General features: G+C 48.8%; 8 protein-coding genes across 8 annotated transcripts; 2 read left to right on the top strand and 6 right to left on the bottom strand.

Moving 5' to 3' along the window:
- Positions 1-359: 359 nt before the first annotated feature.
- BX661DRAFT_185503 (WD40-repeat-containing domain protein) lies at positions 360-2,076 on the bottom strand. The gene has a single exon (XM_051536790.1). It carries the CDS (start codon positions 1,951-1,953, stop codon positions 406-408), a length of 1,548 nt encoding a protein of 515 aa, XP_051390207.1. The 5' UTR covers positions 1,954-2,076; the 3' UTR covers positions 360-405.
- A 293-nt stretch (positions 2,077-2,369) lies between these two features.
- Positions 2,370-4,408, top strand: BX661DRAFT_185502 (U3 small nucleolar ribonucleoprotein complex, subunit Mpp10). Its single transcript, XM_051536789.1, has one exon. The coding sequence runs from the start codon at positions 2,407-2,409 to the stop codon at positions 4,375-4,377; it is 1,971 nt and encodes a 656-aa protein (XP_051390206.1). The 5' UTR covers positions 2,370-2,406; the 3' UTR covers positions 4,378-4,408.
- BX661DRAFT_185500 (voltage-dependent anion channel-domain-containing protein) lies at positions 4,409-5,973 on the bottom strand. The gene is made up of 2 exons (XM_051536788.1): positions 5,456-5,973; positions 4,409-5,417 (listed from the first exon to the last, which is right to left on the bottom strand). Exons 1-2 carry the CDS (start codon positions 5,815-5,817, stop codon positions 4,511-4,513), a joined length of 1,269 nt encoding a protein of 422 aa, XP_051390205.1. The 5' UTR covers positions 5,818-5,973; the 3' UTR covers positions 4,409-4,510.
- A 559-nt stretch (positions 5,974-6,532) lies between these two features.
- BX661DRAFT_185496 (voltage-dependent anion channel-domain-containing protein) lies at positions 6,533-8,055 on the bottom strand. Its single transcript, XM_051536787.1, is given in 2 exon segments — positions 6,533-6,582; positions 6,598-8,055. 1 exon segment carries the CDS (start codon positions 7,971-7,973, stop codon positions 6,666-6,668), a length of 1,308 nt encoding a protein of 435 aa, XP_051390204.1. The 5' UTR covers positions 7,974-8,055; the 3' UTR covers positions 6,533-6,582; positions 6,598-6,665.
- Positions 8,056-9,401: 1,346 nt separating this feature from the next.
- On the top strand, positions 9,402-9,944 carry BX661DRAFT_172353 (Pre-mRNA branch site protein p14; the record flags this gene model as incomplete). The annotated part of the gene is made up of 2 exons (XM_051533776.1): positions 9,402-9,745; positions 9,899-9,944. 2 exons carry the CDS (start codon positions 9,402-9,404, stop codon positions 9,942-9,944), a joined length of 390 nt encoding a protein of 129 aa, XP_051390203.1.
- Positions 9,945-9,983: 39 nt separating this feature from the next.
- BX661DRAFT_144853 (diacylglycerol acyltransferase) lies at positions 9,984-10,910 on the bottom strand (the record flags this gene model as incomplete). The annotated part of the gene is made up of 1 exon (XM_051533075.1): positions 9,984-10,910. The coding sequence occupies one exon, from the start codon at positions 10,908-10,910 to the stop codon at positions 9,984-9,986; it is 927 nt and encodes a 308-aa protein (XP_051390202.1).
- Positions 10,911-11,599: 689 nt separating this feature from the next.
- BX661DRAFT_185492 (putative DBP5-RNA helicase) lies at positions 11,600-13,309 on the bottom strand. The gene is made up of 2 exons (XM_051536786.1): positions 13,178-13,309; positions 11,600-13,062 (listed from the first exon to the last, which is right to left on the bottom strand). The coding sequence occupies exons 1-2, from the start codon at positions 13,239-13,241 to the stop codon at positions 11,702-11,704; spliced, it is 1,425 nt and encodes a 474-aa protein (XP_051390201.1). The 5' UTR covers positions 13,242-13,309; the 3' UTR covers positions 11,600-11,701.
- A 159-nt stretch (positions 13,310-13,468) lies between these two features.
- On the bottom strand, positions 13,469-14,770 carry BX661DRAFT_199688 (uncharacterized protein; the record flags this gene model as incomplete). Its single annotated transcript, XM_051538350.1, has 1 exon — positions 13,469-14,770. One exon carries the CDS (start codon positions 14,768-14,770, stop codon positions 13,469-13,471), a length of 1,302 nt encoding a protein of 433 aa, XP_051390200.1.
- Between the last annotated feature and the right edge of the window lie 123 nt (positions 14,771-14,893).

Genomic DNA, 14,893 nt, shown 5'->3' with positions numbered 1-14,893 from the left:
TCATTTGCTCACAACAATTCATTATAGCAAGCACATTTGTATTAAACATTAACAATTGCCACACAAAAGCCATTTTCTTCGTACTATAATTACCAAGCTTCCGCCATGTTCTTCAACTATACATTGACCACCGAAAACAATTTCACGCTCAGACGCGACATAGACACCCGCGACTCGCGCAATGGAATCAGCTCCGTGGATGTACGCGGGTACACTGTAGTGGCATAATGCGCCGCAAACTTACCGTCGCCATACAGTAGTGCCGACCAAAAATAGACATACATACGTGCTGGACACCTTCGACATTGATATACACCACTTTATTTTCTTTTTTCAGTGCAAAATAATAATAAACGACTTTTTCTAATAATAAAAAACATGAAGACCCAAAAATATAAAAAGTTTTTAGACCGAAATGGTCTTGAAAAAGTTGAAGCCCGTTGACGACGTAGAACCAATCACTCCCGGAATCTGAGGATGCCAGTGCAGCTCCTTGATCTGGCTCTGGCCCTGGTGGACAAACAAAAGTTGGGCAGGAACCTCGCGCTTGGTGCCATCGGGGCCAACCATCGCATCGCGGTGCCGGGCCTCCTCCTCAGCATCGAGCTCAACAGCAAGATCCCAAAGTGTCAACTGATCATCACTGCCCGCAACAGCAAGAACTGACTCATCAGTCGGGCACCACTCGATCGATGTGATCGCGCCCTTGTGCCAGTTGAATTGAGCAGCGGGGGTGGACCGGCCGCTGGCGTCAGTCCACTTGCGCATATCCCAAACCTTAAAGTCACCGTTGTCAGCACCACTGGCCAGCAGGTAGCGGGATTTGCGGTTCCAGCTGATCACATTGACGTCCGAATCGTGGGCGTTAGGCACATCGAGCGCGTAGCCGTGGTTCTTTGCCCTCACGTCCCAGATCTTGATTGACTTATCAGCCGAGCACGATGCAAACACGGACGATTCCTCGGGACTCCACTGGAGGTCCTCAACCGAGCTCTCGTGGCCCCTGAACGGCTTGGTGCCGGGAACAAAGCTGGCGCCGGTGTCGTTGCGACGGATAGTCAGGAAAATCTTCTTGTCACAATCACCAGTCAGCAAACGACCGTCGGTGCTCCAGTCCATCGCATAGCCCTCAACATTGTTGTGCGAGGCAATGGTGAACAAGGGCTGAGTCGCGGACGCGGGAACCTGCGTACCGGGGGTCTCAAGCGCATCCATAAGACGCTTGGTATCCCAAATCCGCACGCTACCGTTATCAATCCACGTGGCAGCCAGGGGCGACTGGTATGACTGTAGAACGCGGACACGATTGACTCCGCCGTAGTTTCTGATAGTTCTTGTCTCAAGGATCGGATCCTCGTCGAGATCGTTGACGTCCTCATCGTTTTTGTCCTCAGCATCCAGATCGTCGTTGATAGTGCGATGGAGCTGGCTCATCTTCATCAGTATAACCTGGTTCCGACTGGGGCTATCGGCCTGCGTTCCGGCGAATGCATACATGGTGTGTGGGAACATCGTGCGCCCGTTGCCCATGTTATCCGGCACAAAGTCAAATGACAAGCACGGCCAGTTTGTCGACATGGGGTGCAGCATGTGGTAAGCAGAGTTATCGACCTGCAGCGTCTCACCCTCACCAAGCAAGTCTCCGGGAAGGTACACTTGGCGCTTCTTCTCGGCAACCTCCTCGTCATCCTCCTCCTCTTCCTCCTCCTCGTCCATCATTTCGATACCGTCAGAGTCCTCCTCACGCTCGACAATGTCCTCCTCCTCGATCTCGTCCTCATAGGCATCCTCAAACTCGCCCATGTCGGCATCGCCGTCGACGTCCATGTCACGGCTCTTGTCAAGCGTGCGCTTTGGCTGGTTTGATTCGCCATTGGTGTGAACAGCGGCGACTTTGGACCGCTCTTCAGTCGCACCGGCAAAGGCATTGGAGGTGTTCTGGCGCTTGGACATTATAGCTGCGAATGTACAAGTGAAAAGTCTAGAATTGTTTTATCTGGGGGAGACTGCCCTCTACACTCGACACAAAAAATAGTATAAAAAGACAATGCAATTAAAGTCAAATGTTGCAAAAAAGAAAGCAGGTCTCACTCGCGTCAATGCCATCCCAGCGAACCACCCGGCTCCTTCGTTATGCTGCACTAGAACACGCAGGGGCAAACTTTTTTCTTCTTCACTGCTGCTTGCCCCGCCTAATTGTTGGGGGTGCAGATTTTGGCTTTCCCAACGTAAAAAAATTAATTTTTGCTTTTAATTCGCTGATTAATACTAATTATCCGATCGTGTGGAAGAGCAAAAAAAATTCAGCAATTAAAAAAGCTTGCAATTCCAAAACGAAAATGTCACGGCAAGGTTCTTTTATTTGGTTTATTTCTTGCACTCATTAAACACACTATTTACAAATCGATGGCAAAGAAAAACAATACCTCAAAGTCCCAGCGGGCTGCCAAGGCCGCTAAGGCTGCCGCGCAGGCAACCAGTGCCTCTAGAAATTCGATTCCAGACTCGTTTATCGAGCAGTTCATCGACCACCCCGGTGCCTTCATCGTGCCCGATGCAAAGGCCAGGGCGGCGGCCATGGATGTTGTTGGCAGGACCTATGACGCGGCCAACTTTTCTGACAAATTCGGACTTTTTGACGACTGGAAGTCCGTTCTGGACAGCGGATTCGACACCAACCTGCAGCTGTGGGAACTGATCAGCATCCGCAACGAGCCGGTGCTCAAGTACTCGGCCGATGTCATGAAGGAGCTGTCTGCGCTGATTGACTCTGTGAAAATTGACTCCGAGTCCGAGTCCGAGTCCGACGAGGACGAGGCGATGCTTTCGTCTGGGGCAGAGTCTGCGGCCGAGGACGAGAACGATGTTGACGCACTGCTAGAGTCAGGCTCTGAGGCGGCCTCTTCTGATCCCGAGTCTGACGATGCGGAGAATGCCAGCGATAGCGACAAGAGCGCGGGTGATGCGAGCGAGGGCGAGAATGATGACGAAGATGAATATTATAATTCCAAGCCGTCAGTGCTCGACGATGAGTTCTTTTCGGTAGCTGAGATGGAGAGATTTGCCGATGACGCTGACGAAGAGGACATGCGCGACCGGGCCATTCTTGCCGGCGACTACCCCAAGCCCAAGCATGGCGAGAAGGAGGACGACGACGAGTCGAGCGAGAGCGACGAGGATGACATCGACCTGTTCCAGGACCTTGACAAGCAGCAGGGCTTTAATGGCGACGGCAGCGATATGGACGATGACGATGAGAGCGATGAGGAGGGAGTTCGCCCAGACGAGATGAAGTATGCCGACTTTTTCCTGCCGCCCAAGGACTCCAAGCGTGGTGTGGCCAGGGCCTCGCGCGAGAAGCACGCCAAGCGAGTCAAATTTGATCCCAAGGCCGTCGGTTCCGACGATGACGAGAAGGACCAGAGCAAAGGCAGCGACAGCGACGAGACTAAGGTGACTTCGGCTCGCAAGTCCAATCTCTTTGACGACGATGACGATGCGGATGAGGAGGACGATGTGGCCAACAACAAGTCCGAATTTGAGAAGCGCCAGGAGAAGCTGCAGGGTCTTATCAGCAAGCTTGAGGACGAGGCTGTCGAAAAGAAGGACTGGACGATGATTGGTGAGGTCAACTCTGTCACGCGTCCGAAGAACAGTCTTCTTGGCGAGGACCTTGAATTTGATCACGTTCAAAAGCCCGTCCCGGTCGTCACGCAAGAGGCTACGCAGACCCTGGAGGACATCATCAAGCGCAGAATCATCAGCGAGCAATGGGACGATGTCGAACGCAAGAAGGACATCCAGGCCAAGCCCTTCCGGCCTTCCGAGTTTATAGAGCTCAACGACAAGGCCTCAAAGAAGTCGCTTGCCGAGGTGTATGAGGAGGACTACTTGGCGAAGAAGGCCGGTGACGACTATGTTCCCGAGAACGACGCAAAGGTTACTGAATCTCACAAGGAAGTGGACAACCAGTTCCGCGATTTGTTTGCTCAGCTTGACGCCCTGAGTCACTTCCACTTTGCGCCTAGACCTGCGACCGTGGACATTGAGATCCGCACCAATGCACCGGCTCTGCATATGGAAGAGAAGCTGCCAGTCAACATGTCGCAAGCCGCACAGCTGGCGCCCGAGGAGATCTACGAGAAGAGCCAGGGTCGCAACGGGCGCACTGGTGATCTCATGGGCGAAACTGAGATGACGCGCGAGGACCGCAATACACGGAGACTGAGGAAGAAGCACGCACAGAAGAAGAAGAGCGATGCAATTGCTGAGGTTAAGGGTATCAGCAAGACTGCGGCGGCGGCGGCCAAGGCGGCCAAGACGCCAAGTGCTGACAAGACCAAGTCAAAGTCGAAACCCAAGCCCAAGGCTGCGTAAATGCTTTATAAATTCAATTTTATATGTGGACTAAATGTCAAATTACAGTTTTGCGTATTACAATTATTAAATGGTCTAAATGTTGGTGTGACGATGTACGACATGCTCGTTCAAGTACAAGTATCGCGGATTTTTAAACTATGACAGACGCGTCCCTCGAGTTAACAGGAGTACAAGCACCGGTTGACGGGCTGCTGCTTTTATTTTCCAGTGTCACCAGGCGATCAATGTTATCGGGCTTAAACAGCTCCCCGCTCCAAGCGTACCAGATGGTGCGGAGCAATACAAAGAGCCACAATAGAAACAGACTGACTATGAGAGCTGCCGCCAGAACGCGGAAAAACGTGAACTTTGTGATTCCCCACAGTGAGTTGCTACTTGAGACGAACGTGCTAACAGGAAAGATGAGTGCCCACCAGCCCAAGTTGAACGGTACTGGTCCACGGACGCGAGTGTATATAGCCGAGTAGATTCCCAGTGTAAGCCACCAAGACGCTAAGGCCCAAAGAAGCAATCCAAAAAAAAAGCCAATACCGTAGAGCATATTTCCTAGATATTCAATCTGTGGAAACTCAGAAGGAAATACGCGCAGCGCTTGGACTCCTAGCTGCTGGATGCCATATGAAGACTGGCCAAGTGGGCCCAGTGGAATCAGCATACTGGCCATGGACTCTTTGGGCGGCAATTTAAACATTGTTAGACGAATGAGATAGGCGGTCACTAACATCATGGCAATGCCCATTCCCATTCCCCAGAGGACATACGAAGTCAAGATTATGACTGTGGCTGTATTTCCTGTATACGCGGATGCGACGATAGCCCCAGCGGTTGCTGCTACAACATTGGGTACAACGGGCAAAAGCAAGGTTGCGCTCATGGTTTCCAATGTGTGCTTCTGGTGCGAAAATACTGTGAAGGGGATTATCATTGAAGACAATACAGAGAGAGCCACATCAATGCACCACAAAACCAATGCAAGCGTTGGAACCCAGTGGAGATCGTATCGTGCGAGCATAATAACCAAGGAACTGATGAGTGTGCTCAACCCCATCGGAAGTGCCCCAATGGCATGCTCAACTGCGGGCTCATCAGTATATCGTAAAGGTCGCGGTATTTGACCAATCTGATGACGAAAAGGACCGAGATAACTAAGAATAAAAGGAGGTTGAATAGAGCAATGGCCATGCCAATGTACCGCAGAGGAGACCACTGGTAAGGAAAGTTATGGATTAAAATTCCAACGCTTCCAGTGCCCATGGTGACGGTATACCAGGCAGGATTGAATCCGCGCACGATGTCACTCTTGGATTCGAGCTTGTGCATCGGATGCCTGATATAATGTTTGATGAGGGCGGCGCTGGATACTGATTTGATTGGCGGAGATCTGTTGTCAAAGTCTAGACTGACATCTGTGTGATTAGCCGGGTGTCGTGAGGTCATCTTTATTTTTTGTGAAAAATTAATGAAGTATGGAATTGTTTGTTTTGAAAACAATTATAGGTATGAATATGTATGCAAATGCGAGTGCAAATTTGAGTGCGATTATGTAGAAGAGACAATGGTGTAAATATTTTTTGGTTCGACAGGCGGGCAGTGGTCTGAATTTATTGCTATCCTGTGGCTGGTTCACTTTTTTGGATCTATATACTAAAAATCAGCAATAAAAGTTCAAGCTTTAAATCGCTTGGAGCAAATGACACCATTTTTGTGTTTCATATGCAAGGGTGGAGTTTACTCTTGCAAAATAATGAATAAAAATCAGTAAAAGTAAATCCCACACTGGCCTAAAAAATTGGCAAAAAATTGATAATGCCTTTTTTGCTTCGGAATTGCGCATGTCGATCCCCCTTAACCCCTATCGCCAATCATGCAATGTAAAAACTTCCTATGGTTGGCCAATCGCTGCGCGCAGTCAGGCAGCAATTCTGCTTTCTGCATTGTCGGATTTGAGTACTCAAAATAGAAACAAAATTCATTACATGCATGATGCTTGGACGGCTTTTCAAACCACATCCCCAGCGGGTATTTTTAAATCAACTAATTAAATGACTCGTACACTGGCTTGTTGCCAGACATGCGTCGGATAATCTGCTAAATATGTTGCGCGTGGATAAATGGAAGTTGGATGTGCAGTAAACAAAGCCACTTTTCATTTGTTTGTTTCATTTTTATTACAGTGCGCGCTATTAATTGTGTATAATATAATATATAATATAATATAATATAATATTTTAAATAACTTTAAAGTTTACAAGTGCAAAATATGTTATTGTAGGTACAGAATATCTTCAAACTATATCAGAAGAGTCCTTCGAGTTGACAGGAGTACGAGTACTGGGCGTTAGGCTGTTGCCTTTATTTTCCAGTGTCACCAGGCGATCAATATTGTCGGGCTTAAACAACTCCCCGCTCCAAGCGTACCAGATGGTGCGGAGCAATACAAAGAGCCACAATAGAAACAGACTGACTATTAAAGGCGCTGCCAGTGCGCGGAAGAAAGTGAAATTTGTGATTCCCCACAGTGAGTTGCTACTTGAGACGAACGTGCTAACAGGAAAGATGAGTGCCCACCAGCCCAAGTTGAACGGTACTGGTCCACGGACGCGAGTGTATATAGCCGAGTAGATTCCCAGTGTAAGCCACCAAGACGCTAAGGCCCAAAGAAGCAATCCAAAAAAAAAGCCAATACCGTAGAGCATATTTCCTAGATATTCAATCTGTGGAAACTCAGAAGGAAATACGCGCAGCGCTTGGACTCCTAGCTGCTGGATGCCATATGAAGACTGGCCAAGTGGGCCCAGTGGAATCAGCATACTGGCCATGGACTCTTTGGGCGGCAATTTAAACATTGTTAGACGAATGAGATAGGCGGTCACTAACATCATGGCAATGCCCATTCCCATTCCCCAGAGGACATACGAAGTCAAGATTATGACTGTGGCTGCACTTCCTGTGTGCGCGGACGCGACGATAGCCCCAGTAGTTGCACCCACAACATTGGGTACAACGGGCATGAGCAAGGTTGAACTCATGGTTTCTAATGTGTGCTTCTGGTGCGAGAAAACCGCAAATGGAACTAGCAAAGACGAAGATATGGATAGCACCACATCAATACACCACAAAACCAGTACAAATGTAGGGAGCCAATGAAGATCATATCGTGCAAGCATAATAACCAAGGAATTGATGAGTGTGCTCAACCCCATTGGGATTGATCCTAACGACATGCTCAACTGCGGGCTCATCAGTATATCGTAAAAGTCGCGGTATTTGACCAATCTGGTGATAAAAAGTACCGATATAACCACATATAGTAGAATGTTGAATAGAGCAATGGCCATGCCAATGTACCGCAGAGGAGACCACTGGTAAGGAAAGTTGTGGATCAGAATTCCAACGATTCCAGTGCCCATGGTTGTGCTGTACCAAGCGGGGTTGAAAGCGCGCACAATGTCGCTTTTCGATTCAAGCTTGTGCATCGGGTGTGTAATGGCATGCTTAATGAAAGAGGAGCTGGATGTCGTCCTAATCGGCGGGATTCTGCTGTCAATATACAGAGTGAGCTCTGTGCGATTGCTCGGATGTTGCAAGTCCATTTACGTGGGCTGTAAGAATAACTGTTTTGAGGGGATTGTGTAAATATTAAATGATATTGTGAACTTGTTTATAACAGGGAAGATGAAAAGAGAATGTAAATATGCTGGCTTTTTAAATGGTGGCGCTTTATCGCTGGTATAAGGCTGATCCACCTTTTTTCAATTCAATCAATGCAAAAATAGAATAAAATTCCGCACTTCACATGTTTTCTATTTACACCAAGCTAGTCCCGAGCTGTTAAAAAAATGCCAGTGATTGCCCTGATGGATGGACTTCATACTTGCAACTGAGTTGGTCGAGCAAAGCACATCATTTTAGACATTCCTGTAGCCAATCGTGTAAAAAATACATTTAGTCCTCATTAATGACAAACCAAGCACAGTGCACGATCAGGCATTGCGCTTGTTTTTATGTTTGTTACTCAGCTGGGATTTGTGCAATTGAATTATAACTGTTGTGCCACATGTATTCCACATATATGCATGTCCTTTGTGCAGTCATGCAATTCATATGTATCGTGGATATCCGCAAAATCAATTAATTGTGTGTCTGATACATGGGGTACAAAGCCAGAATAAATCATTTTATTAAATTTGAAATGGCTTTCACACGAGTCGCGCAAATGAGAAGAGACACCGCATTTTTCCAACTGTACCCACCTACGAGCAAGAGGGTCTGCTGATCCAGTGCAAAGGCATTCCCTCTCCATCTCTGCACGCTTTTTTAGCGCAATTTCGTTTACAATAGTAGCAGATCGAGCATGCATCATCCTCATGCGTGTACACTATTCTAGTCAAGTTTTTATATTTTTGCGCATTTGCCTTATTTTTTTGCCACGCTAATACAATCACAAAGCAACAACAATGTTAACAAGATTTCTTAAAAATTTTGGATTGTTTTTTGGATTGCGCTAGCATTTGGCAAAGCAAAAAAATAATTCAAACCAACTCGGAATAACAGACAACCTAACAGAAAACACTGAATATGGATATACCTTAGGATTAAAAGGGTTTCATGATTGAGCACTCTACCTTATGCGCAAATGGTTGGGTGTAGATCCTGTACCAACTTTGAAACTTTTCACTATTTATCCAATGCGGAATTTTATTCGGCGAATCCAGATGAGCTTTGTTGAATCCTTGATTTTGGTTGAAGAAAGTCATTTTGAATTGTACTTTATTTTTGGTCTCTTTAAACCACACCAAAAATGGGGCTTGCGAGTTCATGGTCCAATCCGTTCAAAACAAAAAAGCGCATAATCGCAATTTAGGCATATGGTGCTGGCGGATATCTCCCACAAGTGAGCATATGTAAAATTAAATTGAAATAGTTAATTGTTACATTTTGATTTTTCATAATATTTTCATTAAACAACCACCACTATTTTTTTTGTAATCCAAACCCTAACATTATAAATATTTCTTAAAATGTCACTTGCATACGGCAATAACCGCAGCGCGCAGCTTCCGCCGATAGTCAACCGGATACTCTACGTAAAGAATCTCCCGTTCAAAATAACACCCGAAGAAATGTTTGATCTGTTTGGAAAATACGGAGCCATACGGCAAATTCGCATTGGCACAGAGCCGAACACAAAGGGAACGGCATATGTAGTTTACGAGGATATTTTTGATGCAAAGAGGGCGTGCGACCACTTGCAAGGGTTCAATGTGATGGGCCGGTATCTTGTGGTGCTGTACCACCAGTTGAATTACAAAGCAAAGAGGGTGGACCTGCCGAAGGAGGAGGAGCGAGTTGAGCAGCTACGGAGGTAAGTGTCTGGACAATGCATAATACATCCCTATGAATTGTTTTGTTTTGTGTGCTAGTATTTGTGAATGTGCAGGAATGACATGCGTTGGCTGTGCTGATGATCTGAACTGACAATGTTTTCGCCATATTTACCACTAATATCTCGCTGTAGGCAGTTCAAGAGCATGGGCAACGACGACGAGGATGATTTGTCTTGAACAATTTGGTTGAATATAAAACAATATATATTAATACCTCTACGCAACAAAATGCATGTCCTTGGCATCAGGCGCATACTTTGGCCTGTGCTTGTTATAAATCCTCGTGAGCTCCTCGACATACTGGGCATGGTACACTTCAATATCCTTCGCAGTCGGCTCCAAATTGCGCTCCACCTTTATCGGCCTGCCGACCACAGCTGTCAGCTGTGTTTTGTATGGCGTGAAAAATATATTGCGACCATGGAACAGCAAAATGGTGAAGCCAAAGGCGCTTCTCACAGCCATTTCAAACCTATGCACAAGAGAACCTGGCGGGTTAGGCAGCAGGCGGTAGATTGAGTTTTCGTTGAAATTGTAGATTGGAACAATGTCACAGCCAGCGCGGACAGCCTCGAAAATAAAGCCGCGGCGCTTGAGTAAGACCAAGTCGGCGGTCCCGTCGTGTGCCAGCATGGATTCCTCAGCACCTCCGACGACAATCAGCAGCGACTGGCGCAGCCTGTGGCGGCGCTCAGAGAGAATTTGGCGGATGGAGTTGCGGTCGCACGATAAGCAGCCCATGGCCAGCGCGTAGTCGCGGAAGAACGGGATGCTGAAGGTCGCCGGCATTGTGACTCCGCGGACCACCAGTCCCGGAAAATGCGACTCGATCCCCATCCCCGTGGTTCCTGAAATTAGCTGTGACATGTAGCTAATGACGCCGTGCGGGTGGCTGCCAAACACATACTTTGCGTTGGCATCTAGGGGCTCCTCGAAAACTATGTTTGGCTGGAAATATTTGTTCACATGGTTCCAAATTGGCAGCCTGCGGAGAGCCGGGATTCTGCGCCCGACGCCATCATATGGCCGCGGATCAAAAAAGCTGAGCACCAGGTAGACCACAAGCAGCGCACGCAGGGTCTTGATGCAAATCAGGAGGTAGAAGAAGACCAGCGTCGAAAGAATCGGCGATGTCGCCCACATAGTCACAATGACTGTAGTCAGCGCTTCCTCGAGAAAGGCGCTGGCGTGAGTAAGTTGCGCTCGACACACGTCGGCGATCCCATTTTCGGGAATCTGCAGTCTCATGAGCATGGGCATGCCGAATGTCCAGCGCGTGGCAGTGTCCCAAGGCGCAGTAACCGTTTCGCTAGCCGCATCGGTTGTACTGATACTTGATGAAACTTTCTGACAGCTCATTAGAGGAGGTGGCTATAGTGCTCGTGTGTATGTGTATTCGTATGGCTTTGTGTGTGTATGCTGTATTAAAGAGTAGAAAAAGGGTGCACAATGAGAAGATGGGAGCAGAAGAGGGGATGCTGGATATTCCACATGCGAAGCTCATCATCCTCCAAGACAGAATACATCTGTGTCCGCTTTTGTGGACTTTCAGTGGACATTGTACTTTTGTTCCCCACATTACATTTTGCACTTATAAGTTCTCTTCCCAAAATGATTTGTCCTGCTTTTCCCACTCAAGTTGTGTTCCACAAATGCGCTCTGTCACATCCACTCCTTTGCACGTGTGACTGCATGAGGATGCAGTCCCTTTTCTCATTGCCGCCGGTTCGTATTTGGAGATACTGCTGTATTTGTCCGAGCGTGGCATCGGCTCTATTTTTAACTTTTGTAGCGTTTCACATGAACTTTACTGCGAATATACAAACAAACAAATTTAATTCAAACACAAAAAGCCAAAAAAAATTCCTCACGATATAAAAAAGAAAAAGAAAATTGCGATTAGACAAATAAATTCCAACTACAAAAGCACAAGATTACTTCAGGGCCTTCTTCAGGATCTTGTGGGCCTCCTCCCAGTCGTCGGTGGGGACCTTGATGATGCTACAGCCGAGGGAGTTCTGGATCTCCTCCATCTGCTCCAAGCTCTGGTCATCGTGGACAAAGTTGACGCTGGCGCCAGTGCGACCGAAACGACCAGTGCGGCCAATGCGATGCAAGTAGGTCTCAGGGTCCGGGCGCTGTTGACCGTCCACAGGGATATCGTAGTTGATGACCAGGTTGACTTGCTGGATGTCAATTCCGCGCGCAATAACGTTGGTGGTGATCAGCACCTTAATACGGCCGTTCCTAAAGTCATCCATGACCTGGTCGCGCTTCACAGTGTCCATTGTTCCGTGCAGGAACACAATGGCATGTCCCTCCTTCTCCATTCGCTTAGCAATTGTCTCAGCGGTATCGCGACGGCGCACAAAAATGATGCTCTGGCCGACAGTCATCAGTGAGTAGAGCTCTGAGAGAACCTCAAACTTGTGCTCAGAGTCCCTGCAGTCCATATAGAACTGCTTAATACCGTCGACGGTCAGCTCGGTGGCCTTGAGTCTGATCTCGTTAGCCCCGGGGGCAAACCGCTCTGTGAACTGGCGCACGTTGTCGGGGAAAGTGGCAGAGAACAGGACAGCCTGGATTTGCTTGGGCATCATGTTCTTGACGCGCAGCGTCTGATCTCCCAGCCCGTGGTTGTCCAGCATGTTGTCGGCCTCGTCGAGAACAAACAGTTTCATGTGCTTCAGCGACAGAATGCGATTCCTGACATAGTCGCTGACGGTTCCGGGAGTACCAATTACGATGTGCGCGTTGATGACCTCCCCCCTCTTCATCGAGTCCTTGATGGCATACACAGCCTTCATCGGCGTGTACTTGCCCATCTGCTGCGCAACCTCCATAATCTGCCTGGCAAGCTCGCGCGATGGCGCCAAGCACAGTGCCTGGGGCTCGTTGAGATCGTAGTCGACGCGACTGAGCATCGTCAGAACAAAAGCCGCGGTCTTTCCTGTTCCAGACTGCGACTGTCCGATCATATTGCGTGGCGGGTTGGCCAGCAGCAGGGGGAGTGCGCGCTCCTGGATCTTTGAGGGCTTGGTAAAGTTCATCTCGTAGAGTCCCTTGAGCAGGTTCTCGTGCAGACCCAGATCCTCGAACGACTTGATGGAGTACAGGGGCGAGTTGGGGTCGGCCTGGATGTCGGCCAGCCGGACTTCGACCTCGGTTTCGTCCTCGATAAGCTCCTTGGGCTGCGCCTTCACCTCCTTCACCTCCTCAGTCTGCTTCTTCTGCTCTGAGCCCTTGGCGCCGGTCGAAAGGCCCTTAATATCCTGTGTGAGGGTGTCAAGCTCGTCTAAAGTGTAAATTTTATAATCAGTTTTATATTTAGGTTAGCGGATTCTGCATTTGTCTGGATTCCGCGGGTGCTCGCGGAATGCAGCGCCGGCGTGTGCAAGATTGATGCTTACTGTCCGAATCCTCAAGCGAGATGCTGAATTTGCCGCGAGTCAGAGAGTCAGTAGGGTCAGACATTATTAGCTCTATTAATCTGATTGAGAAAAGTAAAATAAAATAATAAAATAATAATAAAAACAAAAAAATTGAAGCAAAAAAAACAAAAGAACTGAGCGCGTATTTATGGCGAAAAGCCGCATCATCTGTAAACGCATGAGCATGTTTCTGACACTTTTGCAACGTAAAAAATTAGATAATTAATTGATTAAATACGAAAGGGACAGGAGAGATGATGAAGATCACGGTCAGCTCAGGATTGCTGGAGGCACATACACGGTCGCGCTGCTGAATAGCGCACGGCCTGAGGGCAGGCGCCCATGCAGCTCTTCAGTCGACGGCACAGGCTCAAACCCAATGGAGTCGTTGTTTCGGCGGTACAAGCTGTAAAGCGGCTCGAGCGGCCCACGGAGCAGCATTTCAGCAGTATTCGCATGAACTGACGTCTTGCGCTTCTTGACCTCTGTGAGCAAATCGCGAGCATAACGCATAAAGCCCACAGCGTAGCCGTACTTTTTGTTGTCACTGTGGACTTGGGCAAGATACACCATAGCCTGGGCAAGGATGACGAGCTGGCCGTCGCGCATGTAGTTCTGGATGTCCGACGATATGCTGCGGAACTCACCGCTCTGCAACATGCGCAGTGCAGTGACGGCGTTGGAGTAGCGCTCTTGGATGCACAGAAGGAAGTTGGCGGGCATGTTAGGTGTCTTTCGGTGGTGCTTGTCGTTGCGCAGCCAGACGCGCACAGACAGACGGTCAGCGTCGGCCAGCGACAGCATTTGCAGCATGTACTGAATATCGGGCGTCAAGTCGGGAACGCCCAGCCGGATGCCGCGGAGCTGCGGCAGCACATGGTCGATGATGTACTGGAAGACTCCAGCGGCCTCACGTAGCTCGAGCGCTGCGCGCCTCAGCGCATCGAGGATCTTGTCGTCCTCGTCCTTGTTGGCCACCTGCGCTCCGGGCGTCATGGCGTTCATCGTCTCGCACTCGATCTCCGTGTCCAGCGTTGCCACCTTGGAGTACGCCGCCATAGACTTTGCTATCGCCAGCGCCAACAGCGTAAACCCAAGCTCCATGTATATGGATGTCGACTGTGTGCGCCGCTGCTTGTTCGACCCTCCGCCCAATACCCGCGCCCCCAATCCTGTAGACGACGTATTGCCACCATCGCTCTCCGCGCCACCTCCCCGCTTGCCATACCGCGTTCGCGAGAGTCCCATTGCGTCGTGCAGCTTGCTGACAATGGCGCTTTTCCAGATAAAGTCCACGCCGGCCATGTCCTTGAACGCATCTGTGTTGTTCTCGTAGTACCACACATACCAGTGCAGCTCCACAAGGTACGCCTGGATGGCAGACATCAGTGCGCTGATGCGGCTAAAGTCGTCTGTCTTGCTCTGTGACTTGAGCCGCTCGCGCATTGCCTCGCGCATGGTGCACATCTTGCTAATTCGCCCGTAGAGCTCTGTGTCGCGCTGCAGTGCCGGCGGCAGCAGCGCACTAGGGCTGATGACTTTGGTCTTTGGGTTCCGCAGGTAATATCGCATTTGCGTCGAGACGAATAGAATGTATAAGTGTGTGTGCGCAAGGAATAAATAATTAGGAAAAGAATGTGAATTGACTAATATAAAAATGTTTTTGCAGATTTTTGTGACAGAAAAAAGTTACAA

The sequence above is a fragment of the Kickxella alabastrina genome, assembly GCF_025024165.1.
Source record: "Kickxella alabastrina strain RSA 675 chromosome Unknown BX661scaffold_18, whole genome shotgun sequence".
NCBI lineage: Eukaryota > Fungi > Kickxellomycota > Kickxellomycetes > Kickxellales > Kickxellaceae > Kickxella > Kickxella alabastrina.
This window is presented reverse-complemented; position numbering and strand designations above follow the sequence as displayed.